Source organism: Crocuta crocuta, unplaced genomic scaffold, assembly GCF_008692635.1.
Source record: "Crocuta crocuta isolate KB4526 unplaced genomic scaffold, BGI_CrCroc_1.0 scaffold95, whole genome shotgun sequence".
Taxonomy (NCBI): domain Eukaryota; kingdom Metazoa; phylum Chordata; class Mammalia; order Carnivora; family Hyaenidae; genus Crocuta; species Crocuta crocuta.
Genome location: NW_027530971.1, coordinates 6326135 through 6352833, shown reverse-complemented (window position 1 = coordinate 6352833; position 26699 = coordinate 6326135). Strand labels below are relative to the sequence as shown.

General features: G+C 36.6%; 1 protein-coding gene across 3 annotated transcripts in view; it reads left to right on the top strand.

Moving 5' to 3' along the window:
* Window positions 1-26699, top strand: part of PTBP3 (polypyrimidine tract binding protein 3) — a 115823-nt gene that overhangs the window by 32397 nt on the left and 56727 nt on the right. Inside the window, exons 2-3 of one of the 3 annotated variants that reach the window (XM_077769872.1) lie at window positions 5430-5502; window positions 26071-26240. In XM_077769872.1, coding sequence (XP_077625998.1) covers window positions 5481-5502; window positions 26071-26240 — 192 coding nt within the window. In that variant the 5' untranslated portion in view covers window positions 5430-5480. Of the gene's footprint in view, window positions 1-5429; window positions 5512-26070; window positions 26241-26699 lie in introns of those variants that run through there. The other 2 variants (XM_077769871.1, XM_077769873.1) reach the window with 2 other exon arrangements.

The window sequence follows — 26699 nt, the reverse complement described above, 5'->3', positions numbered from 1 at the left end:
TGCTCATAATTTAAAGTTGTTTAATTTTTCTGGTGTAGATTGTCTTTTAAGTCTTCCCTTCCTTTATCTTATGTATAGATTCCCATAAGGAACTCCTAGGATTGTTTTTTCTTTGAATGTTGCCTGTCTTTGAAGGGGTGCCTTCTGGATCACCATTGTATGGAGTAGTAGTGTGAGGCATGAGCTCTGACAATGAGCTGTAGTAATTGACAGTTGGACTAGTCTCGTCTTATCCCGTCTTGAGGATTGAGCACAGGTGATGATAATGACTATTTTAAGCCAGCAAAAAGTCTCAAGTCAGTAGGAATCCTCTAGCTTAGAATGATACATCTGTTTTGGCTTTTTTTGTTTGTTTTTTGTTGTTTTTAACTTTTTATTTGGGAAAAATTTCAAGATTCATAACACATTGTAGAGATACCTTGAAGGGGTCCTCTGTACCATTCCAGGTTCCTCTAATGGTTACATTTTAATTACAGTACACTATCAAAACAAAGGCATTGATAAAATGCCTGTTTATAATTGTTTCATTTTATTGCATGTGTAGATTCATATAACTATCATTACAGTCAAGATACAGAACTAATCTCTCACCACAAAGATCTCCCTTTCAGCACCCCTTAATTACCCGCCACCTCTCCCCAACCATCTCAGTTCCCTCACAACAATTGGTCTCTTTTCTATATAATTCTGTCATTTTGAGAATGTTGTACAAATAAAATCATAGAACATGTGAATTTTTGTCTTGAATATATATGATATTTTGAGGTTGCTGTGTATGTTTCGTTTTAAAGAAACCACCAAACAGTCCAGAGTGGCTGTGCCATTCTTCAATATATGAGAGATCCACTTTTCTTCCACATTCTCACCTGCATTTGATATTGTCACTATTCCTTATTCTGATTGTTCTGGTAGGTGTATGGTGATGTCTTAGTCTTATATTTTAATTGATAGTGCCCTCTGTGGTTTTTTAAATTTGCATTTCTGGGGTACCTAGGTGGCTCAATCGGTTGAGTGTCTGGCTCAGGTCATGATCCCACAGGTCTGGGATTGAGCCCTGCGTCAGGCTCTGTGCTGTGTTGGAGGCTTTAAGATCCTCTCTCACTCTCTCTCTCTGACCCCCACTTGCACTCTCTCCCTAAAAAACAAATAAATAAAATAAAATACTGTGCTTATTTTTTTATTTGCATTTCCTTAACGTCCAGTGATGTTTAGGATCTTTTCATGTGTTTATTGGCCGTTTGTTTATCTTTGGAGAAATGTCTTTTCAAATGCTTTTTGCCTGGGTTTTGGGAGGATGTTATTTGTTTTTATTTAGTTTTTGTGAATATTTTCTACCATTATCTGGATTGGCTTTTCATTTTTTTTCTTTTTAATGGTGTCTTTTGAAGAATGAGAGTTCTTAAAGTTTGTATTTAAATTGCAGTTAGCACAGTCTAATATTAGTTTCAAGTTTACAGTATAGTAATCAGCACTCCCATACATCACCTGTACTCATCACAGGTGCACTCCTTAATCCCTATTACCTGTTCAGCATGTCCCCCTCCACCCACCTTCCTCCTGGTAACCATTCATTTGTTCTCTATAGAGGACTCTCTTTCTTTTTTTCTTTTATCTCCCCCTTTGGTCATGTGTTTGTCTCTTAAATTCCACACGAGGGAAATCATATGGTATTTGCCTTTCTCTTATTTCACTTAGCATAGTACTCTATAGCCCCACCTGTGTCATTGCAAATGGCAAGATTTCATTCTTTTTTTATGGCCAAATAATATTCCATTCCACATATGTGCGTGTATGTGTGTGTGTATACAGTGAAATATTACTATATATGTGTGTGTGTGTGTTCTTTATCCATTCATTAATTGATGGACACCTGGGCTGTTTCCATAATTTGGCTATTGTAGATAACACTACTACAAACATTGAGGTGCATGTATCCCTTTGAATTAGTATTTTTGTATTCCTTGATAAATACCTAGTAGTGCAGTTGGTGGACTTTAGGGTAGTTCTATTTTTAAGTTTTTGAGGAACCTCCATACTCTGCTCCACAGTCACTGCACCAGTTTGCATTCCCATCAACAGTGCAAGAGGGGTCCCCTTTCTCCACATCCTAACCAACACCTACTGTTTCTCATACTGTTGATTTTAGCCATTCTTACAGGTATGAAGTGATATCTCATTGTAGTTTTGATTTGTATTTCCCTCATGATGAATAATGTTGAACATGTTTGCATGTGTCTGTTGGCCGTTTGTATGTCTTTGGAAAAGTGTTCATATCTTCTGTCCATGTTTTAATTGGATTATTCATTTTGGGGGTGATGAGTTGTATCAGTTCTTTATATATTTTGGATATTAATCCTTCATCATATATGTCATTTGCAAATATCTTCTCCCATTCCGTATGTTGTCTTTTAGTTTTGTTGATTGTTTACTTCTCTGTGCAGAAGCTTTTTATTTTGATGAAGTCTCAATAATATTTTTTGCTTCTGTCCCCCTTGCCACAGGAGAACTATCTAGAAAGAAGTTGCTATGCCTGATGTTAAAGAAGTTAAGATTTTTATGGTTTCAGGCCTCATATTTAGGTCTTAATTCCATTTTGACTTAATTTTTATATATGGTATAAGAAAGTGGTCCAGTTTCATTCTTTTGCATGTTGCTGTGCAGTGTTTACTTTTGTTTTGACCATATTTTTGGACTCCATATAAATGCAGTAGCATAGTCTAATATATTTTCTTTTGTGAATGACTTCTTGTGCTTTCAAGACTTATCTGTGTTAGTGTGTAGAGCCATAGTTCAGTGCCACAAACCACTGAATGCATTTACAAAAAATCTATCCATACTATTTTTAAAAACATTTTTAAATGTTTTATTTATTTTTGAGAGAGAGAGAGAGACAGTATGAGCAGGGGAGGGTCAGAGAAAGAGGGAGACATAGAATCTGAAGACAGGCTCCAGGCTCTGAGCTGTCAACACAGAGCCCGACGTGGGGCTCAAGCCCATGAACCGTGAGATCATGACCTGAGCTGAAGTCGGACATTTAACCGACTAAGCCACCCAGGTGCCCCTATCCGTATTATTGTTGATAACATGTGGCTGTTTCCAATTTGATGAGTAGAAATAATGCTGATGAGAACATTTTCATATGTTTAGGTGCCCATTAGCATGAAATCTCTTGAGTGTATTCATAGTAGTAGAATACATAAGGTTTGAAGGATAGTCATATATTCAACATTAGTATATTGGATGAGTTTTCCAAAATTGTGCCAACTTGCACTCCCACTAGCAACATACTAGTTCTGATGTTCCACATTGTTATCAACTCTTGGGTTGGTCTGAGGGTTGTGGGTTATCGTTAAACTGTTATCAACTCTTGATATTGTCAGTCTTTTTAATATCTAGTATTTTATTGTGGTTTTAACTTGCATTTCCCTGATGATCAGAGAGGTTAAGCATCTTTTCATTTATCTATTGGATATGGTTTTAGTCATTCAGATATAGCTTAGAAAAACTTTTTTTCTGGTTCACTTACAGTGTTGGTGGCTGTTCTGAAGCTGTATGTGTTCTTTTTCTGGGAATCAGGTTGAAAAAGCAGCCCCTATTTCAGGAGGAAAGAGGAAAAAATTAGCAGAAACTACTAATATCTTTTGAAGCTTCTACTTGTCACATCTATTCATATTCCATAGGCCAGAGTGTATCATAAAACTATGCTCAATGTCAGTGGGTGAGGGAAGTATTCTCTCACAGGAGGCATTGCAAGTTATATTACCATGGATGGGGGTGAAAAATCCTTTCACAGGACAAGGGGAAGGCACAAATACTCTGGAACAGAAGTAAAGTCTACCGCTTTGTTAGGTGTCTGTTGAACTCTTTTGTTGTTATGTGTGGACTTTCTTAGTGATTGTTAGTGGGGATTTTTTTCCTTCTTTTTTCTTTTTCTTAGTAAGTTCTGGATATAAAACTTGCTGGTTATATGTATTGCAGATATTTTCTCCCACTCTGTAACTTGCCTTTTAAATCTCCTAATGTCTCTTATTAAATTCTTTTAAAAAAACCTGATACATGATATTAGTTTCCAGTATACAACATAATGATTTGACATTGTATATATTATAAATAAAATTATTAATTTCAATGTTGTCAAGTTTATCAGTATTTTTCCTTCTTAATTGTGCTTTTTTTCTTGCTTAAGAAATCTTTCCCCACTTCAAAATTATGAAAATATTCTTCTGTTATCTTTCTGGAAGTTGAGGTTTTCCTTTCTATTTCATCTTATGTGCTTATTTAATTTCTTCCTCTTGTCCCAAGCTGTCTGTTTAAACTAGTGAAGAACCAAAGGGAATAATTTCCAGATGTTTAATACAGGAATTATTTAAATAATTATATTTCTGTTATGCAAACACATTAGTGCTTTGCCTTACTTTACCAAAGGCTGAACTTGTGTTCTACAGTGGTACTTAAACACCTAAACATTAAACATATTTTGGAGCATCATTACTATTCTAATATTTGTAGGATAGTTTAAGGATTAAATTTTATCATCCAGTAGACCAAAATATTTGATCTTCAAAACTGACCAAATTAAGCAAACAATAACATTTGGAAATTGGGTGATTTAAACTTTGTATATGACATTTATTGTCCATTGTAAATGTAAATTTGGTAATAGATCTTAGAGTTAAAACGAGAAGGCTTGTGTGACTTGTCTTTTCAGATTAACAGTCCAGCTTGCAATTGGTCAAAACTCTCATCAGGAGAAAAGAGTAAATTATTTAATCAATAGCTTTTTAAGAATTAGTACACGTTAAAGATCATTTTGAAGATTAATGGATAAAAAATAACTGATATTAAAGGATTTCAGCCATCACCGAATATGGAAATAAATTGCATCTTTGTGTTCAGCTTTAAAAAAACATAGATATCAAGAAGTCAGGATTCTTAGCAAGTGCTACACAAATTATTTCCACACGAATACTTAAAAATATACCAAAAAAAATTTAATAGATTTTAAAATACTAAATAGATTTAAAATATACCAAATATACCTTAAAATAAATTACAGAAACAATTTCAGGATGCAACCCCTAAATATGGTTTTTGGCATTTCAAATGTAACATCTGAAGTTTGGGTTTGTTCAAAGAGGGTTGCAGGATTATGTCCCCAATTATGTGATAGCAGGTTGACTTTTGGGGGGGGGAATGGGGATATATAACTAACAACCATGTGGATATGCAGTAATTTTTTTTCTGTAAAATTCACTTCCAACCTTTAAAAGATTTTGTGACTCTTGAGGGAAAAGTTTTGTGACTTAAAGGGAGATCCTTTAAATGCCTTGATATTCAAACAGTATTAATATTAACTTTTAATATTTTTAGTAATAAATGTGGACCATTATCTGAATTGTTTTATTAACAATATTGCCCTTGCTTTTCAGCGGGGATCTGATGAGCTTCTTTCTTCTGGTGTCATTAACGGACCTTTTACCATGAACAGTTCTACTTCTACAGGTGTGTATGGTGAGTTTTCATTTTTTCAGAATCTAGAATGTTTTCTTTCCATGAGTTTCAAAAATTTTTTTTCTTTGTTTGCTCATCTAAACATTTGTTGAAGCGCCATTATTTAGAACGAAAAAAAAACTTATCACAGTAAAGTTCAGTGAAAATTTATTGCAGTAAAATTTATTGCAGGAAAGTTCACATAGAGGAGATTACCAGTTATGGCTCTTAAATTTTAATTTGTGTCTAATTCGATAATTCCTTTTTTGATTGATGTTCTTTGTGTTACATAATTGTGATAAAACTGTCAATAAGTTGGTGACCCAGAACAATTGAGTAAAAGAGCTAGATTTAAAAGCTTGTGTTTGATGATGATTTAGAATAATAGAGGTATTAAAACTAAAAGACTATGTGATTCTTAAAAATCGGAGCATAATTTACGTTCCATTAAGTTTCCACATGGTTTAAAAGTAAATGTTCTTGAAATTTGGGGACTGTAAAATGAACTGGAGGAGTGCAATACAGGAGAGGGGGTGAACAGTTAAGAGACTGTTGTTGTATAGGATTTCCCAGTTAGGGATGGTAATTAGTACTATAGCACTAGCAGTTGTAATGGAGAGAATTAGAGAATTCACAGAAGGTGAAATTGATAGTAACTGGTTATTAATTGCATGTTTGAATAAGGGATTCCATTGATGATTTAGTTCCAGGTTTTGGACTTGGATAATTAGATAGATGAGTGGTGGTGTGCCATTCATATAGAAACTGTAGGAAAAACAGAGTTGGGTAACATGGCAGGTTCAGATTATTATATATTGAAGTTCTTCTGCAGCATCCACATAGAAGTATTGGGTAGTCATTGGGTTCTTCTGGTTTCAACATCACAAGAGAAATTTGGAAGTTAGTATCATCCACAGTTGAAAAGGCTTGAGAGTGGAGAGTGTCAGGCAAGATTTTTATCCAAATGTTTTTAGAGATACAGGAAATAGGGAATGAGTGAACCTCACTTTCCAGACCCTCAACTACATGGTGTTTGGGAGAGTGAACAGCTTTTATGTGAGAACTCCCTAAGAGAAGAGGGTTAGGTTCAGTTGAGAGAAAAGATACAAAGAAAATTCACTGAAGAGGTTAAGAATGTCTGGGAATTGGTTAAGGTACATTGCTCTAAAGGACTAAATGGAAAGATTCTGTGGGCAGGACATCAGCAGAGGATGTGTTCATGTAGAAGTGTGAACAGAGTAATACGAGCATGAGACTAAAGCAGCTTTCTCAAACTTGGGCTGGTGTCAATTACCTAGAGGGCCTGTTAAAGCATGGTTGCTGACTCCATACCCAGAATTTCTAATAAAGTAGATCTGAGGTGGGTCCTAAGAATTTGCATTTCCACAAGTTTCCTGATAATGGTGATGCTACCATTTGAGGAACCACACTGTGAGAACTACTATATTAAGGAAATACTAGAGCCTGACATTTCTAAACCTGATTATCCTCTTGGTGTGATATGCTAACAACAACAACAACAACAAAAAAGCCCTTACTCCTAGAGTTACAGTACACCTAGGGTGGGGCCCATATGTTTGTTCTTTTAAAAACAGGTCATTTTGTTTGTTTGGTCATGTTTATGAACTACCAGGATGGAGGACCAGAAAGATTTTCGTTCTGGTTGATTGATTAGTTATGAAAAGAAATATGAAATGTGAGTTTAGCTAGCAGAAAGAGTTTGTTGTGCTTTTTGCTTTTATGTTTTGAATTTCTTCTTATATCCCATTCCATTCTGTGTTCAGCCCATCCTATTTAATAGCTATTTCTTCAAAGCTCTATAAATGGCAACCTCTCAGACTGTGGCTGAAAATGTCTTACTTCATTATCACTATTGAATGTTATTTAGCTATTTAGAATTTTAGGTTGACAGTTACTTCTCTCACCGCTTTGAAGGTATGATTCTATTATTCTTTTAGCTTCTATTGTTGAGAAGTCTGTGAGCAATCTTACTACTTACTCTGTAGATAGAATTACTTCTCGTAGTTATTTTTCTCTTTATTTTTGTTCATTGGTTTAACTAGCTATTTGTAGGTATGGATCACAGGTTCTCAAACCTGGATGCTCACTGAAATAGGTCGGAAAGCTTTGAGGGAAACACAGATACTTTAACCTACCCCATACCAATTCTAAAGTCTCTGGGGGGTATAGGTTTAGGCACTGGTTTTCATTTGTTTTTAAAGCTTCTTAGGTGATAATCTAAGGTTCAGCCAGTGTTAAGGACCATTGCTGGAGACCTTACTTTCATTTATCCTGATTAGGAGTGACCCAGCTCTTTACAGAACTGCTTCCTTTTGGGGGCACCTGGGTGGCTCCAGCTCTTGATTTCTGCTTAGGTCATGTTCACATGCTACCTCACTCTCGAAAAAATAAACTTAAAAAAGAATTAACTCCTTCTGGAACTCCAGTTAGACATATATAAGACCATTTCATTCAGTCCTGTATTTGTTTTAATCTCATATTTGTTGTCATGTCTTTCTCCTTAGGGTCCCATATTTTGGATAATTTCCTTAAACTGGTTTTCTGATTCACTCATTCTCTGTTCAGCTTTGTCTACTGTGCTGTTTAATCCTTCTGTTGAATATTTGCTTATGGTCTAGTGTTTTTCCTTGTGTAAGTAATAATTTTTAGCTGAATTGTTTTTTCTTCTGTGAGAATCTCTAAGGTGTTTTGTAGTTTGCTCTGCTAGATTTTCTAAGGCATCACCAGCCCCTACATCTTCTAATGTATATGTTAATTTATTGCCTTGGAGATTCTTAAACAAGAGAGGAAGAGAAAATTCAGAATCCATATATTTACGTTTCCCCATCAAAATGCCTGGACAGAGATAGACTTCCTTTTTAAATATTTCTGGTAGATGGGATATTTCTTCCCTCCCCTTCCCTTCTCCTCCTAGCCTCTCCTCTCTCCTCCCCTCCCCATTTCTCTTTCTGTGGAAAATTTCTAATTTTAGTTTGCTTTTGCTGAGAGGCTTGGCTGTTGACATCTGGAAATTTCACCCTTTTTTTTGAGGTCACTTACACAAAAATATTTTTATGATATTTGATCTGATATTGTCAAACTTCAGAAAACTTTAAAATTTCAAGATTGTGGCGCTCCATTCCTTAACTATAATAAAAATTTCTAATTAATTTTGAACAAATTTGGATAGAAAGGCTTTAGGGCTCATTTACAAAAGAGTTTAATCCCTGTGTAAGGTAGGCTTTTCATTTTCTTTTTTTGTTTTTGTTTTTGGTTTTTTTTTTAATTTTTATTTTTGAGAGAGCATGAGCAAGGGCGAGGGGGCAGGGGACAGAGGAATTGAAGCATGCTTTGTGCTGACTGCAGCAAGCCTGATGTGGGGCTTGAACTCACAAACTATGAGATTGTGACCTGACCCAAAGTTGAACACTCAACTGACTGAGCCACTCAGCACCCCAGGTAGTTTTTTAAAGATACAAAAATGTTTTCAATCACATTGATAATGGGTAGGTTAAAGAGCTATGTGTACTGTTGTGCTGAAGGGTCATTTTTGTATTTGGTATAGTCTTATCACAAGATTTTTATGGTTCATTTAATCTAAATGTGGATTTAAAAATCATTTGTAAAATTTGACAACTATAGTTTCTGTGAGTAGAATATGGCTTTTTTGGTAAAGGAGCTATGTGTGCACCAGACCAACTGCATGTACACGTCTGCCCTGTGGAACTGGCAAAACAGTGTCATCACTGTTGCACCAAAAGTTGTATTTGTAATACTGCCTCAGGAAATGTTGGTCTTTAAGATAGAACTTTTAAAATTGACTTTTCATTAATATTGGATATTTCACTTTTGATAGAATGACTTCCCAGAAGCTTTCTCTTGATTCTTTTGAGATGATTCAACATTAAACCTTTATTGGGTAATAACTGATATTTCAGTGTTAGCAGATAATGATAAAACTGATAAAATATAGCAGTTGGCATAGTTCTGTTAATGAGGTCAGCATATTAACACCTGTTGCTTTACATATGGAAAAGAAATTTTGCAAGTAAATAAATTACAGATTTATGGATTTACTGCAAGATATAAAAATTGAAATGGTGATAAACAAAATTGTGTCTTTCCTTCTAGGAACCTGACCAGTGATTTCATATTTTGTGAAATATGTCCTTTGGTAATTATGAAAATGTTTTACACATTTCTTCATGACGTGTGTACCTTTCCTTTTAAATTTAATCTTTGGAATTATGGCAGAGATAGTTTTATGTAACCCAATACTTTTATTTTCTTTAGTGACAGAACCTTAGTTGTCATCTGGGCACACTCTCTCCCAAATGAAACAGCTACTTTTCAGTCTTCCTTATAGCTAGATGTGGTCATGTGATTTAGTCCTGGCTAATGAGATAGAAGTGGAAGTTATAGAAGTTACTTCTGGAGCATTTCTGTACGGGTATACTTCTTCCTCTTTTATCCTACCCTATTATTGCCCTGCCATTTTTTCTAGACTTTATGTAAGCTGCGAGGGGTTGGGGGGTGGGCAGCCCAAGCAAACATGGCAGAATCGCTGAGTTGAAGAGACAGATCCAGGTTTGAGAAGCTGAGGCTGGGAGCTATGGAGGCAGTATATGGGAGAAGGGAGCTCTGTGAGAAAAGTGCTCCAGAAATTTCCCTTTGAGTCTGTTGCCAGATAGAAAGTCACACATGCCTTGCTGCTAACGGTACACCAGCTCTAGCATAAAGGCTACTTCTCTAAACCCATGTTAACAAAGCTTAAAAACAGACTCCAAAACAATTGCCTAACCTGAAATTACCTTTTTTCCAGAAAAGAGTCTGGCATGTTAAATTATAAAACAAATTCTAGTGCTAAGTGTTGCCTGTTCAGTCAAAAATTGCCAACCATAGAAAGAACCACAAAACTGACCCATAACCAGAGAAAATTCAGTCATCAGGAGACCTAAAAAAATGATGAAATTAGCAGATTTGGACTTTGAAATGGTTATTAAAAGTATGTTTAAGAATTTAAAGGAAAATATTAGCATAATACAGAGAAAAAAATGGAACCTGTAAAAAATCAAATATAATTTCTAAGGATAAAAATATGTCAAAAAACACATGGCATTGCATTAATAGCACATTACATAGTTATATAACGATCAGTGAATTTAAAGACATCAGTAGAGGGATGCCTGGTCCTCCTGGTTGGTAGAACACACAACTCTAGATCTCGAGGTTGTGAGTGTGAGCCTCACGTTGGGTGTAGAGATTGCTTAAAAATAAAATCTTAAAAAAAAAAAAAAATCACGCATTAGAAACTAAAGCAACATAGACCAAAAAGATTGAGGAAGAAATGAATAGTTTAGTAACCTGTAGAATAAAAATCAAGTGGTCTAACCATATGTGTAATTAAAGTACTAGAAAGAAAGATGGGGGTACGGGGGCAGATACATCTGCCTCCCCGCAGTGACTTGTAGTGGATTCAAAGCTCTGGTGCTCTTTGCTTCTCCCTTCATTTTTCCTCTTTTATCTTTTTTGGGAGTGAGGCATTAAAGACTAAGACATTAAAAAACAACGGTATCTACAGGGAAAATTAGAAAGTGATAGTATATGCCTAGGCAAAGGTTCAGAAGAAACCAGAAAAGACCTTAGATTTACACTTGAGGCTGATTCTTGGTACAGGGAAATAGCCTACAACAATCAAAAAAGAAAAGCAGTAACAAAAACTGGAAGACCCTGAGAAAGGGGAAGAATCTGATTTCTACAGAGTTACCATAGCCACAAATTTGATGGAAAACAGGAGTATAAACATGCAAGAAGCTTAACTCCTAGTAAGATGAACTTGAGGAGACCCCCTCCCTCCGTGAGACACATTATAATCAACTTTCTACAAAGAATCTTGAAAGCAGAAAGAATCAACTCGTCACGTACAAGGGATCCTCGATAAGAATATGAGCACATTGCTCATCAGAACTTTGGGGGCCAGAAAATAGTGAGCCAGTCTATTCAAAGTGCTAAAAGAATTAAACTGCCAACTGAGCATCCTAAACTCCGCAAAACTGTCCTTAAAAAGTATCTTTGTGTTTTGAGGTGCTGGGTGGCTTAGTTGATTAAGCATCCAACTTTAGCTCAGGTCATAATCTCACAGTTCGTGAGTTCATGAGTTCAAGCCCCATATGAGTCTCACTGCTGTCAGCACAGAGCCTGCTTCGAATCCTCTGTCGTTCCCCACCTCTCTGCCCCTACACAACTTGTGCTCACTCTCTCTCTGTCTCAAAAATAAACATTTTCTAAAAACTATCTTTATGTTTTAGTTTAAATAAATTGGATTTAAAAATAAGTTAGATCATTTACATATAACATTTACATACAACATATCTGGCTGTATGGTCCAATCACAGATTAAGGAAAAAAAGAGAGGGGCCCCTGGTTGGCTTGGTTGGTGGAATGTTCGACTCTTGATCTTGGGAGTTGTGAGTTCAAGCTCCACATTGAGTATAGGAGATTACTTAAAAATAAAATCTTTTGAAAAAAGAGAAAGAAATTAAGACATTTTCAGATAATCAGAAGCTGAGGGAGTTTGTTATCACTAGACCTGCCCTGTAGGAAAAACTAAAAACACTAAAGACCTTTAGTGTGAAATGAAGGTCACTAGACAGTAACTCAAAGCCAAGTAAAGGAATATCTCAATGAAGGAAGATACGAGCGCAATTATAAAAGCTGGTATTTTATATATGTATATATGTATTCACATTCAACTTGGTTAGCATGTAGTGCAGTAGTGGTTTCAGGAGTAGATTCCAGTGCTTATCCTAACAAGTACCGTCCTCAGTGTCCCTTACCCTTTTAGCCCACCCCCACCCCCATCACCCCTCCAGCAACCTTCAGTTTTGTTCTCTGTATTTAAGAGTCTAAAAAGCTAGTATTTTTTGAATAATGATTATAACTCTGCCTTTTGTTTCTGCATTATTTAAGTGACTACTTTTTTCTTTTTCTTTTTTTAAGTTTTTATTTTGATTCCACTTAGTTAACATACAGTGTTATATTAGTTTCAGGTGTACAATATAGTGATTCAACAGTTCCATATATCATCCAGTGCTTATCACAAGTGCATTCTTTAATCCCTACCACCTATTTAACCCATTCCCCCTCCCCACTCCTCTGGTAAGCATGTTTGTTCTCTGTAGTTAAGAGTCTGTCTCTTGGTTTCTCTCTCTGTCTTACTTTTTTCCCCTTTGTTCTTTGCTTTGTTTCTTAAATTCCACATATGAGTAAAATTGTATGGTATTTGTCGTTCTCTAATGGACCTCTTTCATTTAGCTTAATACTCTGCCTCTATCCATATTAGTGCAAATGGTAAGACTTTATTCTTTTTTATAGTTGAATAATGTTTTGTTTTCTGTGTGTGTGTGTGTTTGTGTACATATACATATGTATACGTATATACATGTATACAGAAGATGTACATATACCATATATTCTTTTTATTTTTAAAAAAATTTTTAGTGTTTTATTATTTATTTTGGAGAAAGACAGAACATGAGTGGGGGAGGGAAAGAGAGAGGGAGACACAGAATCTCAAGCAGCTCCAGGCTCTGAGCTGTCAGCACAGAGCCCAATGCGGGGCTCGAACTCACAAACCACAAGATCGTGACCTCAGCCAAAGTTGGACACTCCACCATCTGAGCCAGCCAGGCGCCCCCACATATTCTGTTTTTTTAATGTTTATTTATTTTTGAGAGAGTGAGACAGAGCTCTAGTCAGGGAGGGGCAGAGCAAGAGAGAGACACAGAATCCGAAGCAGGCTTCAGGCTCTGAGCTGTCGGCACAGAGATGACACGGGGCTTAAACTCACAAGCTGTGAGATCCATGACCTGAGCCGAAGTTGGATGCGTAATCAACTGAGCGACACTGGTGCCCCTATATACATACCACATATTCTTTATCCATTTATTTATTGATGGACACTAGGCTGCTTCTAGATCTTCACTATTGTATATAGTGCTGCTGTAAACATACAGGCACATGTATCCCTTTGAATTAGTGCTGCTGTAAACATAGGGGTGCATATATCCCTTTGAATTAATGTTTTTGTATTCCTTGGATAAGTACTCACTAGTGCAGTTGCAGGATCTTAGGTAATTCTATTTTTAACTTTTTGAGGAACCTCCATACTGTTTTCCAGAGTGGCTGCACCAGTTTGCATTCCCACCAGTGGTGCACAAGGGTTCCTTTTTCTCTACATCAATGCCTTTTTGTTCTTGTGTTACTGATTTTAGCCATTCTGACAGATGTGAGGTGATATCTCACTATAGTTTTGATTTGCATTTCCCTGATGGTAAGTGATGATAAGCATCTTTTCGTGTGTCTTTTAGCTATCTGAACATCTTCTTTGGAAAAATGTCTGTTCATGTCTTCTACCCATTTTTTAATTGGATTATTTGTGGGTTTTTTGGGTGTTGAGTTTGGTAAGTCATTTATTTATTTTTAATGTTTATTTTTGAGAGAATGAGAGCACCAGCACGAGCAGGGGAGAGGCAGAGAGAAAGGGGTATAGACATCCAAAGCAGGCTCTGTGTTGACAGCAGAAAACCTGATGCTTGACTTGAACTGAAGAACTCTGAGATTGTGACCTGTGCTCAAGTCAGATGCTTAAATGACTGAGCCACCCAGGCGCCCCTATAAGTTCCTTTTTTTTTCTTTTAATGTTTTATTTATTTTTGAGAGAAAGAAAAAGACAGCATGAGCAAGGGAGGATCAGAGAGAGAGGGAGACACAGAATCCGAAACAGGCTCCAGGCTCTGAGCTGTCAGTACAGAGCCCGACGCAGGGTCTGAACCCATGAACTGTGAGATCATGACCTGAGCCAAAGTCAGAGACTCAACCAACTGAGCCATCCAGGCGCCCCATGTTCTTTATGTGTTTTGGATACTAATCCTTTGTCCGATATGCTTTTTGCAAGTCTCTTCTTCCATTCCATAGATTGCCTTTTACTTTTGTTGATTGTTTCCTTCACCTTGCAGAAACTTGATTTTGCTGTAGTCCAAATAGTTTATTTTTTTGCTTCCCATGCCTCAGTAGACATCTAGAAAGAAGTTACCAGGGCCAGTATCCAAGAAGTTACTGTCCTTGTTCTCTTCTAGGATTTTTATGGTTTCAACCCTCACATTGAGGTCTTTAATCCATTTTGACTTTATTTCTGTGTATGGTGTAAGAAAGTAGTCCAAATTCATTCTTTTTCATGTTGCTATCCAGTTTTTCAATATCATTTGTTAAAGAGACTTTTTTCCCCTCATTGGTTATTCTTTCCTGCTTCGTTAAAAATTATTTCTGGGTTTTATGTCTCTCTCTTTTTTTTTTTTTTTTCTTTTTCTTTTAAGATGGATGGGCAGAGAGATTCAGAGTCCTAAACAGGCTCCAACCTCAGCGTGGAGCCTGATACAGAGCCCAGTCCCACAGCCCTGGAATCATGACCTGAGCCTAAATCAAGAATTGGAGGCTCAACCAGCTGAGCCACCCAGGTGCCCCCTGGGTTTTCTCTTCTGTTCCACTGATCTGTTTGTCTATTTTTTGTGCTAGTACCATAGTGGTTTCATTACTTCAGCTTTGTAATATAACTTAAAGTCTGGAATTACAATGCCTCCAGCTTTGCTTTTGCTTTTTAAAGATTGCTTTGGCTCTTCAGGGTCTTTTGTGATTCCATACAAATTTTAGGATTGTTTGTTGTAGTTTTGTCAAAACTGCTATTGTTATTTTGATAGGGATTGTACTAAATGTGTAGATTGCTTTGGGTAGTGTAGACATTTTAACAGTATTTGCTCTTCCAGTCCGTGAGCATGGAATGTCTTTCCATTTCTTCTTTGTGTTGCCTTCTGTATCTTTCATCAGTGTTTTATAGTTTTCAAAGTACAGGTCTTTCACAAGAGACTGCATTTTTAAAGAGTTATTAATTTAAAAGCATGTGACTTGTTTGTAGCTCCACATTTGTTTTTCCATGTAACTTAGGAGACTAACACATTTAAAAGAATTAGTTTGTGTTTTGGGGCACACAGTGTATGAGGATATTAATATTGTGGCATCAAAACAGAAAGGGATGGGGACAGGTGTAAAGGAGCAGGGTTTTTGTATATTAGTGAAGATAAGCTGGTACAAAGTCAGATTAGAGTGTTATAACTTGATGTTAAATGTAAACCCCATGGCAACCACAAAGAAATTAGGCATAGAATATGCACAGAAGGAAATGAGAGTACTCAAAGTCTTGGAGGCAGCAAGTAGACTGGTGGTTGCAAGGGACTGGAAGAAGAGGGAAATTAGGGAGTTACTGTTTAATGAGTATAGAATTTCAGTTTCCGTAATGAAAAGAGTTATTGAAATGGATGGTGGCGATAGTTGCACAACATTATGAATGTATTTAACACCAGTGAATTCTGCATTTAAAAATGGTTAATGGCTGGCTCAGTCGATAGAGCGCGTGACTCTTGATCTCAGGGTTGTAAATACGAACCCCATGTTGGGTGTAGAGATTACTTTGAAATTAATAATTAAGTAAATAAAATCTTTTAAAAAAGTGGTTGAGGTAGTGAATTTTGTTATGTGATTTTACCCCCTTTTTAAAAAAAGGAAAAGGAAAGAAAGAGTAAACAGGTATGGGATGCTTTCTATGGAAAGGTCTATAAGATACGTTAAGTGTATAAAAACATGATGCAAAAAGAAAAAAGATAATTGACTATTTAAAGCAAGATAAGAGTAATATATTTTGGGCTTTATGGCATATGTGAAAAGTAAAATATGACAGTAACACAGAGGTTATGATGAGAGAAATAGACGTACACTTTGAAAAGTTCTTACATTGTACCTGGGTGTCATCATTTAAAGGTAGACTATAGAAAGTTAAAGATGCATATTGATGATTTAGCCCCAGAGCAGTCAGTTAAACAAAAGTAAACAAAGTAAAAAGATTCTAGTTAAAAAGCAGAGATTATCTGCCTTTTGTGTGTACAGTATATGTTTCTTATATGCATGACATATTATCTTTTCTTGATAAATTGATTCCTTTATTACTATGAAGTGTCTCTCTATCCTAAGTAATGTTCCTTTTCATAAAGTCTCCTTTGTCTGATAGTAGTGCAGCCACTCCAGCTTCATTATGGTTAGTGCTTGCGTATTTCTTTTTCCATTCCTTTTACTTTGAACCTGAGATTTTATATTTAAATGCATTTCTTCTGGGGGACCTGGCTGGCTTAGTCAGTAGAGCATATCACTCTTTTATCACAGGATTTTGAGTTCAAGCTCCACATTGGGTGTAGAGATTACTTTAAAATAAAATTTTTAAAAAATGGATTTCTTCTTCATATCACATAATTGAGTCTAGCTTTTATTAGACTGATAAACTCTGCATTTTTATCTGGAATCTTTATGCCCTTTCCACTTAATATATAGTTATTTGACATGGTTGGTTTTAAGTCTACCATCTTGCTATTTCTTTTCTATTTGTCCCATTTATTCTTTGTTATTTTCTTCCTTTGTTTCCTGGATTTCTTTGGACTGCTTTTTTTTTTTGTATTTAATTTTTATTCATTATTTATTATTTTGTATTCTATTGTATTTATTCATATTTCTTGATAAGTGAATGTATCTTGAATATACATATATATTTAATACACAGCTTCAAGATGTAGAAAGTAAAAGCTAATAGAACTAAAACAGAGATATAGACAAATTCACAATTATAGCTGGAGATTTCAAAACCTGTGTCTAAATAATTGATAGCATGATAAATAGAAAATCAATTAGGACACAGAACAGGGGTTTATATTTCCTGTGACCTAAGACTGATTTTTATATTTTTAAATTGTGAAAAAAATAAAACATAGAACAGTATTCTGAGATACATGAAGCTTATGAGATACTGATTTTGATGTTTGTTCATAAAACTATTTGAATGTGGGCACACTCTTTTATTTCTGTCTGTATGGCTGCTTTCATGCTACCACTGTAGAGGTAAATAGATACAGCAGAGATTGTATGGCTTACAGAGTCTAAGATATTTATGTAGCCCTTTAAGAAAAAGTTTGTAGAGCCCCTAATATAGAGGTTTTCAATACTAACAACCTACCTACTTTGACATTGGAATGGTTTCTGCAACACCATCAGAATATGCATTTTTGAATGCATGTTCACATGACATAATCACCAAGATAGGCTATATGTGTATCCTAAAACAAGTCTCAAGAAAGATGAATGCATTAAAATTACGTAGAGCTAGTTCTTTTCTTTAAAATTATATTAGAAATCTGAGTGCCTGTGTGGCTCAGTCAGTTAAGCATCTGGCTTTGGCTCAGATCAGGTCATGATTTCATGGGTTTGTGAGTTCAAGCCCCACATCAGACTCTGTGCTGACAGCTCAGAGCCTGGAGCCTGTTTCTAATTCTATGACTCACCTTCTCTCTCTCTCTCTCTCTCTCAAAAATAAATAAAAAATTTTTAAAAAGAGCATTTAAAATTCTGTTAGAGATCAAAAAAGCATAATCCTTAAGTATATGGAGGGAAATTTTCCAGTTATTTATTTAAAAATTAACATTTAACCTATGAATCCAATAAGTCACAAGGAAAGTTAGAAAATATTTTGAGGTGAATTAAAATGCAAACATAAGGGGCGCCTGGGTGGCTTAGTCGGTTAAGCGTCCGACTTTCGCTTAGGTCATGGTCTCGCGGTTCGTGGGTTCGAGCCCCGCGTCGGGCTCTGTGCTGACTGCCAGCTCAGAGCCTGGAGCCTGTCTCGGTCTGTGACTCCCTCTCTCTCTGACCCTCCCCAGCTCACGCTGTCTCTCTCTCTCTCTCTCCTAGAAATAAATAAAACATTAAAAAATAAATAAAAAATAAATGAAAACATAATTTAGTAAACTTTGAAGCATTCAGCTAGAACTGCTCTTATAAGGAAATTTATAGCTTTGTTTACATTAGAAAAGAAAAAAAGTATAAAATGAATCATCTAAGCTTCTAAGCATAGTATAAGAAAAACAAACCCCCAAGTAAATAAAGGAAGAAAATATTAAAATACAGGACATTGAAAACAAACAGTAGAGAAAAATTAATGAAACCAATAGTTGTTTTTCTATAGGTCAATAAAATTGATAAACCTCCAAATAGACCAAAAAATCAGAGAAGAGGGGCACCTGGGTAGCTCAGTCAGTTAAGCTTCTGACTTCTTCAGGTCATGATCTCACGCCTTGTGGGTTCGAGCCCTGCATCGGGCTCTGTGCTGACAGCTAGCCCAGAGCCTGCAGCCTGTCTTCAGATTCTGTATCTCCCTCTCTATCATTTTTAAAACATTAAAAAAAAAAAGAAGATAGAAATTACCAACATCAAGAATGCTTCATTTGTTTAAACCCTGCCCCCATTGTGATGGTATGTGGAGATGGGGCCTTGGAGTTGGGCCTCTTGTGGGGCCTTCACAATGGGATATTAGTGTCCTGTAAGAAGAGATATTAGGGAGCTTGCTCTTGCCTTCACCCCTGCTATGTGAGGACACTGAAAAGGTAGCTGGTCTTTAAGCCAGAAAAAGAGTCCTCATTTGAAAGTGGTATGCTAGCACCTTAGTTTTGGACTTCTAATCTCCAGAAGTATGAGAAAGTAAATTTCTATTGTTAAACGACCTATGCAGGCTATAAGACAGATGTTAAGGAAATATTATGAACAATACAATTTTAAGCCATTAAAATGAATGGATAGGCATTCATTCAATGTAGATGAAGTGGACAAATTCCTTGAAAAATACAGACTATCATAACTGATACAGAATGACTAGAAAACCCAAATAACCCTATACCTGTTTTAAAAATCAAATTGATAATTAAAAAGTTAAGACCCAGGGTGCCCAGGAGGCTCAGTATGTGTCTGACACTTGATTTTGGCTCACATTATGATCTGTGTTGAGTTCAAGTTTGCATCAGGCTCTGTGCTGTCCCTCGCCTGCTCGTACCCTCCCCCCGCAAATAAAAAATAAACATGAAAAAAATTTAAGACCCAGTGGCTTAAAAATTTTTTTTTAATGTTTTTATTTACTTTTGAGAGAGACAGAGCATGAGTAGGGGAGGGGCAGAGTGAGAGGGAGACACAGAATCCGAAACAGGCTCCAGGCTCTGAGCTGTCAGCACAGAGCCTGACGCAGGACTCAAACTCAAGAACTATGAAATGATGACCTGAGCGGAAGTCGGACACTTAACCAACCGAGCCACCCAGGTGCCCTGACCCAGCAGCTTTTTATTTTAAGGAAGAAATCATCCCAGTGCTACACAGACTCCTTCAGAATATATAAAAGACAACACTTTCAGGGTGCCTGGGTGGCTCAGTCAGTTGATTGTCTACCTCCTGATTTCGGCTCAGGTCATGAAACCAGAGTCAAGGGATTGAGCCCCACATTGGGCTCCATTGCTGAGCTTAGAGCCTGCTTAAGATTTTGTCTCTCCTTCTGCCCCTCTCCCCCATTCTCTCATGCTCTCTCTCAAATAAATAAAATGAAAAGAAATTTAAAAAAAGAACACTTGCAAATTTATTTTTCTGAAGTTAGTATTACTCTTGATACAAGAGGGAAGATAAAATTACAGATTAATATCCCTCATGCAAATGGACCCAAATATGATATTTAGAAGGCATTAAATCAAATTCAGCTATACGTGTGTGTGTGTATTATACATATATGTGTGTATGAAGAGGAGGTCATATATCAAGACCAAGTCAGATTTATTCCAAGAATACAAAGTGGTTTAACTTTGGAAAATTAGTGCAATATACTCTATTAACAGAATAAAGAGAAAAACTCTATGATCATCTTAATATGTCTTGAGAAGGCATTAAAAATTTCAGGTTTTATTCATGATAAACAAGACCCTCGGCCAACTATGAATAGAAGGGAACCTGTGTACCCCACTAAATGTATGAAGCTACAACAAACATTATACTTAATGGTGTAAGACAGTCCTATCTGAAATCCACAGTAATGGAAGTATGTCCAGTCTCATTATTTCTATTCATCTTTGTGCAAGAAGTCCTAGCCAGTTCAGTAAAACTAGAGTAAGAAATAAAAGGCATGCATGTTGGAAAGTAAGCAATAAAATTGTTATTATGTAGAAAATTCTAAAGAATTTAGCAAGGTTGCAGGGTATAGGATCAGCATATCAATATGTTCAAGACCATTACACTGAAGACGACAGAACGTTGTTAAGGGAAATTAAAGAAGGTGTAATAAATGCAGAGAGAAATAATGATGTGTCTTTTAGATGACTCAAAACTATTATGACATGAATTCTCCCCAGTAAAATACCTGATTTCAAGGATTGATTTTAATAAAGGAGCTCCTGGCTGACTTAGTCGCAACGCTGTGTGACTCAATCTTGGGGTTGTGAATTCAAGTCCTACTTTGGGTGTAGGTAGAGATTACTAAAAAAGATAAACTTAAAAAAAGAATTCCTGGTGGGCCTGGTTCAGCAGGTTAAGCGTCTGACTTCAACCCAACTCGTAATCTCATAGTTTGCGGGTTCAAGCCCTGCATTGGCTCTGTGCTGACATTGTGGAGCCTGCTTGGGATTCTCTTTCTCTCCCTCTGCCCTTCCCACACTTGCGCTTTCTCTCTCAAAATAAACAAACTTAAAAAGAATTGCTGTAAAGCTATAGTTACCAAGACACTGTGGTAGTGTCAAATGATAGATGTATAGCTTGAGGAGGTGAGCATCTTAGAGGGAGGATTGACTACAAAGGCACACCAGGGAACTTTTGAGGATGATGGAAATGTTCTATATCTTGGTTTTTGTGGTCATATGGATATAGACATTTGTCAAAAGTTGTCAACTCTGCATTTAAAATGTTGGGTGGATTTTATTGTATCTGAAGTGTACCCTAGGGCTGCCTGAGTGGCTCAGCAGGTTAAGCATCTGACTTCAGCTCAGGTCATGATCTCATAGTCCACGGATTAGAGCCCTGTGTCAGACTCTATGCTGACAGCTCGGAGCCTGGAGCCTGCTTTGGAGTCTGTGTCTCTTTCTCTTTCTGCCCTCCCCCATTTGTGCTCTCTCTCAAAAATAAACATTTAAAAAAAATTTTTAAATTTAGACCCTAATAAGGTTGCATTTTTAAGAAGATCCATATTTCTAGGATAATTTTCCTGGTGGATTTCTCCAGTTTTGAGATGGGAATATATGAATTTTAAAATAGCTTCTTCCCATGGGGTGCCTGGGTGGCTCAGTTGGTTAAACGTCTGACTTGAGCCAGGTCATGATCTCATGGTTCGTGGGTTCAAGCCCTGCGTCAGGCTCTGTGCTGACAGCTAGCTCAGAGCCTGGAGCCTGTTTCAGATTCTGTGTCTCCCCCTCTCTCTCTAACCCTCCCCTGCTTACGCTGTCTCTCTCCCTCTCAGAAATAAAACATTAAAAAAAAAAAAAAAGTTTTAAAAAAGCTTCTTCCCAGAAGCTGGGTGGCTTAGTTGGTTAAGCATCTGACTTCTGCTCAGGGTCTCACAGTCTTGGGTTCAAGCCCCACGTGGGACTCTGCACTGACAGCATGGACATAGACTGCTTGGGATTCTCTCTCCCCTCCTCCTCTGTCTCTCTCCTTCTCTCCTCTCCCCCTCCTCCTGTCTCTCCCTCTCCCCCTCCCCCCTCCTCTCCCTCTCCCCTCTCCTCTCTTCCCTTCTCTCCTCTCTTCCCCCCTCCTCTCCATCTCCTCTCTTCTCTTCCCCCCTCCTCCTCCTCCTTCTCTCTCTCCCTCNTCTGCCTCTCCCCCTCCTCCTCTCTCTCCCTCTCCCCCTCCTCCTCTCTCTCCCTCTTCCCCCTCCCCCCTCTCCCCCTCTTCTTTCTTTCCCTCTCCCCTCTTCCCCCCTCCTCTCTCTCTCTCCCCTCTCCCCCCTCCTCTTTATTTTTCTCTGCCTTCTCCCCTTCCCCCCTCCTCTCTCTCTCTCTCTTCCTCTCCTCTCTCCCTCTCCCTTACTCTCCTCTCTCTCCCCTCCTCTTCCCTCTCCCCCCTCCTCTCCCCTCTCCCCCTCCCTCTCCCCCTCCTCTGCCCATGCATTCTCTCTTTCAAAAATAAATAAATAAACATTAAGACTAAAGAAATAAAAGCCTTCCTCTACTTACTCTCTTTGGAACCTGACTAATATGTAGCAAGTATTAAGTAATTTTCAATGCATCATTCAATAAAATTTGAGATTTTACAAGCTAAATATTTTGAATGATGATTTTCATAATAAACATTTTGGAAAGTCTCTTTTTTTTGTACATAATGTAATTCTTCAGAGTCATGTATTTAATACATTAGAATTTCCTTGTTTCCTGTTGACTTTTATTAAATTATGGCCATATGATGGCTTATATATATACTTTTCATTTTCAGATTATTTATCAAGTCTTTGGCTATCACCTTTTCTAAGGGGTCATTCTTAGATTTTTAGGTTTCATAGAATAATAAAATTTTTAGCTAATTTTGAGCAGTGTCTTAAATTTTCCAAAGTAAGCACTTATGAGAGAAAAAAATCACTGTTACCTATAATCATCATTTTAATACCAAAAAAGTAGAAAAATGGTCACTTCTAGATAAAACAGTCTTTCTTAAGAAAATCACGACATATCGATTATTATGTGCTAGGCATTACACCTTGTATTTAAATATGTTATCTAATTTATTTTTCAAAATAGCCCTGTTACACTCATTTTACTGGAAAAGAATTTGAGGCTCAAACTTCCCTAGAACAAGATGTCTGATTTAATAGCCCATGCTCTTGACATTGCTCAGGCACTTTTATACTTTAGAACAATTAACAACCTAAAATGGTAGGGGTTTATAATTGAATATTTCTTGATAAAAATTTGTGACCAGGGGCGCCTGGGTGGCTTAGTTGGTTAAGTGTCTGACTTTGGCTCAGGTCATGGTCTAGTGGTCTCTGAGTTCGAGCCCAGCATCAGGCTCTGTGCTGACAGCCAGCTCAGAACCTGGACCCTCCTTCAGATTCTGTGTCTCTCTCTCTCTTTCTCTGCCCCTCTCTGCTCATACCCTGTCTCTGTCTCTCTCTCTCTCTTCTAAGAATAAACAAACATTAAAAAAAAAATTTTTTTTTTAATTTGCTACCATAGCTCTTTATTTGATAGTAGAACACAAGTTCACAGAGCATGTGTGGGCATTCATTTTTACTCACAGTTTTACAGAGATGATGAAAAATCTCTGGTAAAGAAACCACTTTTGGGTGCCTGGGTAGCTCAGTCCATTAAGCATGAACTGTTGGTTTCAGCTCAGGTCATGATCTCACAGTTTGAGAGTTTGAGTTCCGCAAGGGGCTCTGTGCTGACAGCGCAGCACCTGCTTGATATTCTTTCTCCCTTTTTCTCTGGTCCTCCCCGGCTCTCTCGCGCGCGCGCTCTCTCTCTCTCTCTCTCTCTCTCTCTCTCTCTCTCTCCCTCAAACATAAATAAGCTTTTTTTTTTCCTTAAACCTTTTCAGTGTTCTTCGTTTGTTTTGGAATATTCTGGGTAAACTGATAAAATCCCATTGCTTCTGGTTTTTTCCAGTTTTTAACACCTTGTGCTGGTTAAGAAAGCTCAAGATGGCGGTATTCATCTAGGCAAGGGAGGGTGCAAAAGGGCAGACTCCATCCCCAGCTTTCACTGTTGTTGAAGACATGGTGTTTAGTGTTCTAATTTAATGACAGTTATCATTATAGTTTACATAAATCTGCACATACTTTGAAAATGTATGTCCATGTCAAGTTGCTTGCTTTTTTATAGGAATGGTTAAGACATTTGGAGATGTTTGTGCTAAAAAAAAAATACCTTGAAACTTTAGGTTGAATGACTTGCTAGCTCTGTACAACAGTGATTTAGTCTCTGAATTTCTGTCTCTTCATCTGTTAAAATTAATACTTAGTATATTTTTATTTGTCTACTCAAATGAGACAGTGTAAGTGAACTAGAAACTAAGGGACATTTAAGGTGGTTGCAAGCCAGTTGGGGTGTTTAGAGCAGGATAGTGTGGTTGATAGTATGTTGAACCTGAGTGGGGGTGGAGGAGGGACTGAGACTAGAGGGAGGTAGAGTAGAAGTGGAAATGATCAGAGGTGAGCTTGGGGACATTGAGAATGGACATTAAAAATGTAATTAGTCATTTTGGAGGGGGAAACTATTTCTGGGTGACTGAGAAGAGAAGAAATCTCTGGTCTCTCAGATTAATTTTCAATAAATGTTTGACTGCCTGTTTTCCACAGTCTTGCTTGGCATTTAATATATACAGGCACAGACCAGTGAGGACCTGAAGGAGCTGGTAGTGTTTGGGGTCTGGGTAGGCTGCTGCCTGCATTCATGAACAGAGAATTTGGGACTGAGTGCTGATTTGGGTATTAAGTCAAGGTACTCACTTGAAAGCAAGTTGAGTCTGTGCCACAGATATGGGTACACAATATTACCATATAATTTTTATGTGGTTCTCATGTTATATAGTATATCAATATACTAAGTACTAATGGTTTATTTAGAACCATTAGACATCTGATTGCAAAGTTCTGTTAATGTTTGGAAAAATGACAATTTTAGGCATTCGGAAAGATTGTTTTTTCCTCCTAATAGTGCTAAGTTTGGTACTGTTTAACATTAAAAAACAAAAAAACACTAATGAAATTTAGGGCTTTCAGATAATTTGCATTCAGTCTTACATGGTGCTGTTTTTTTTCAGAGGAAAAGCATTTCTGAATCTTATGTACATAAATTTGAGTATTCGTTATAGGCTTATCAGTTCTAGTTATTGTCAGTGTTAAAAGGAGTTAAATAAAATTTAGCTGTAAACTGGGATAATGGATTTCTTTATTGTGCAGCAGTCTTCTCAAACTTCAGATTGCAACAAAATCATCTGGAGGGCATGTTAAATACAGGTTGCTGGGTGCCACCTCTTAGGTTCTGATTTAGAAGTCAGGTGGGACTGAATATTTGCATTTCTAATAAGATGCTTATGTTAAAACCTACTGTTACATGGTAAGGAATAAAATTATCTTAGGAAACCACAATTTAGCTTTTAAAAAGCACTTTATAAATAGATTAAAAAATACATAATGCCTAAGAAATAAACTTAATTTTCATAATGATACAGCTCGAATCTAAATCCCCTCAGGACGTGGTAAATATAAAATTTCTTTTATAGTCTTTTCTAAAGGTTAATTGTTCATACTTATTTATTTAACACTAGAACAAATTAGCAGAATACCTTTAAAAATATATTAAAGACATTATAAACATTATTCTCTATTCACTATAGTTGATTATTTAGAGGAATTTGATACCTCTATATATGCACTCTGTTTATGCAGTACTTTTCTTTGAAGTTAAAAATCAGACTCCCAAGTTTTTGAAAATTTAATACTTGCCATGAAAACCCAAAAACACCCATACATTGAAAGCGGATGGTTTGGTTTTCCACTGCCCTTCTCTCTGATCAGCCCTGTAGTTTCCTGAATTTCAAAAACTAAAACTATTGGAGATGAAATGTGACAATAGGGTTAATGTAGTGTGTCAACCTAAATTAGTTTCAGTAATTTAAAAAAATCTTATATTTTTTTAGCTAATGGGAATGACAACAAGAAATTTAAAGGAGATAGACCTCCCTGTTCGCCTTCCCGTGTTCTCCATCTTCGCAAAATTCCAAGTGATGCCACCGAAGCAGAGGTCATATCATTAGGTCTACCATTTGGCAAAGTAACTAATCTTTTGATGTTGAAAGGAAAGAGCCAGGTATGTAATATTTAAAGATTGAACCATAGTGATTATCTCTGGGTACTAGTGTTAAAGATGACTTTTATTTTCTTGAGCTTTTCTGTATTTTCTAAATTTCATTTCACTTACATAAATAAGGTTTTTAAATAGAATCTTTTTGTGTATGACAGCAACAAACAAAAATAATAACACAGCACGTAGGATTATCTATTATTCAATGACTTGTCCTTTTCTTCCTGAACAAAATAATTTTATTATTTTTTATTATTTTTTTTAAATTTTACATTCTTAATTACAAAATAGTTTATGAAAATACCCTATGATTAATCAGAAGACCAAGACAGAGAGAGGATATAAATCATACCTCATTGACAGTTAAAGAATAAGTTTTCCAAAATCTGTATAGAAATGTGTAGTATATTTTAGTTGTAGAATTAACATATAACTTCTTTAATAATTCGAAAGAGACTGTTAAAG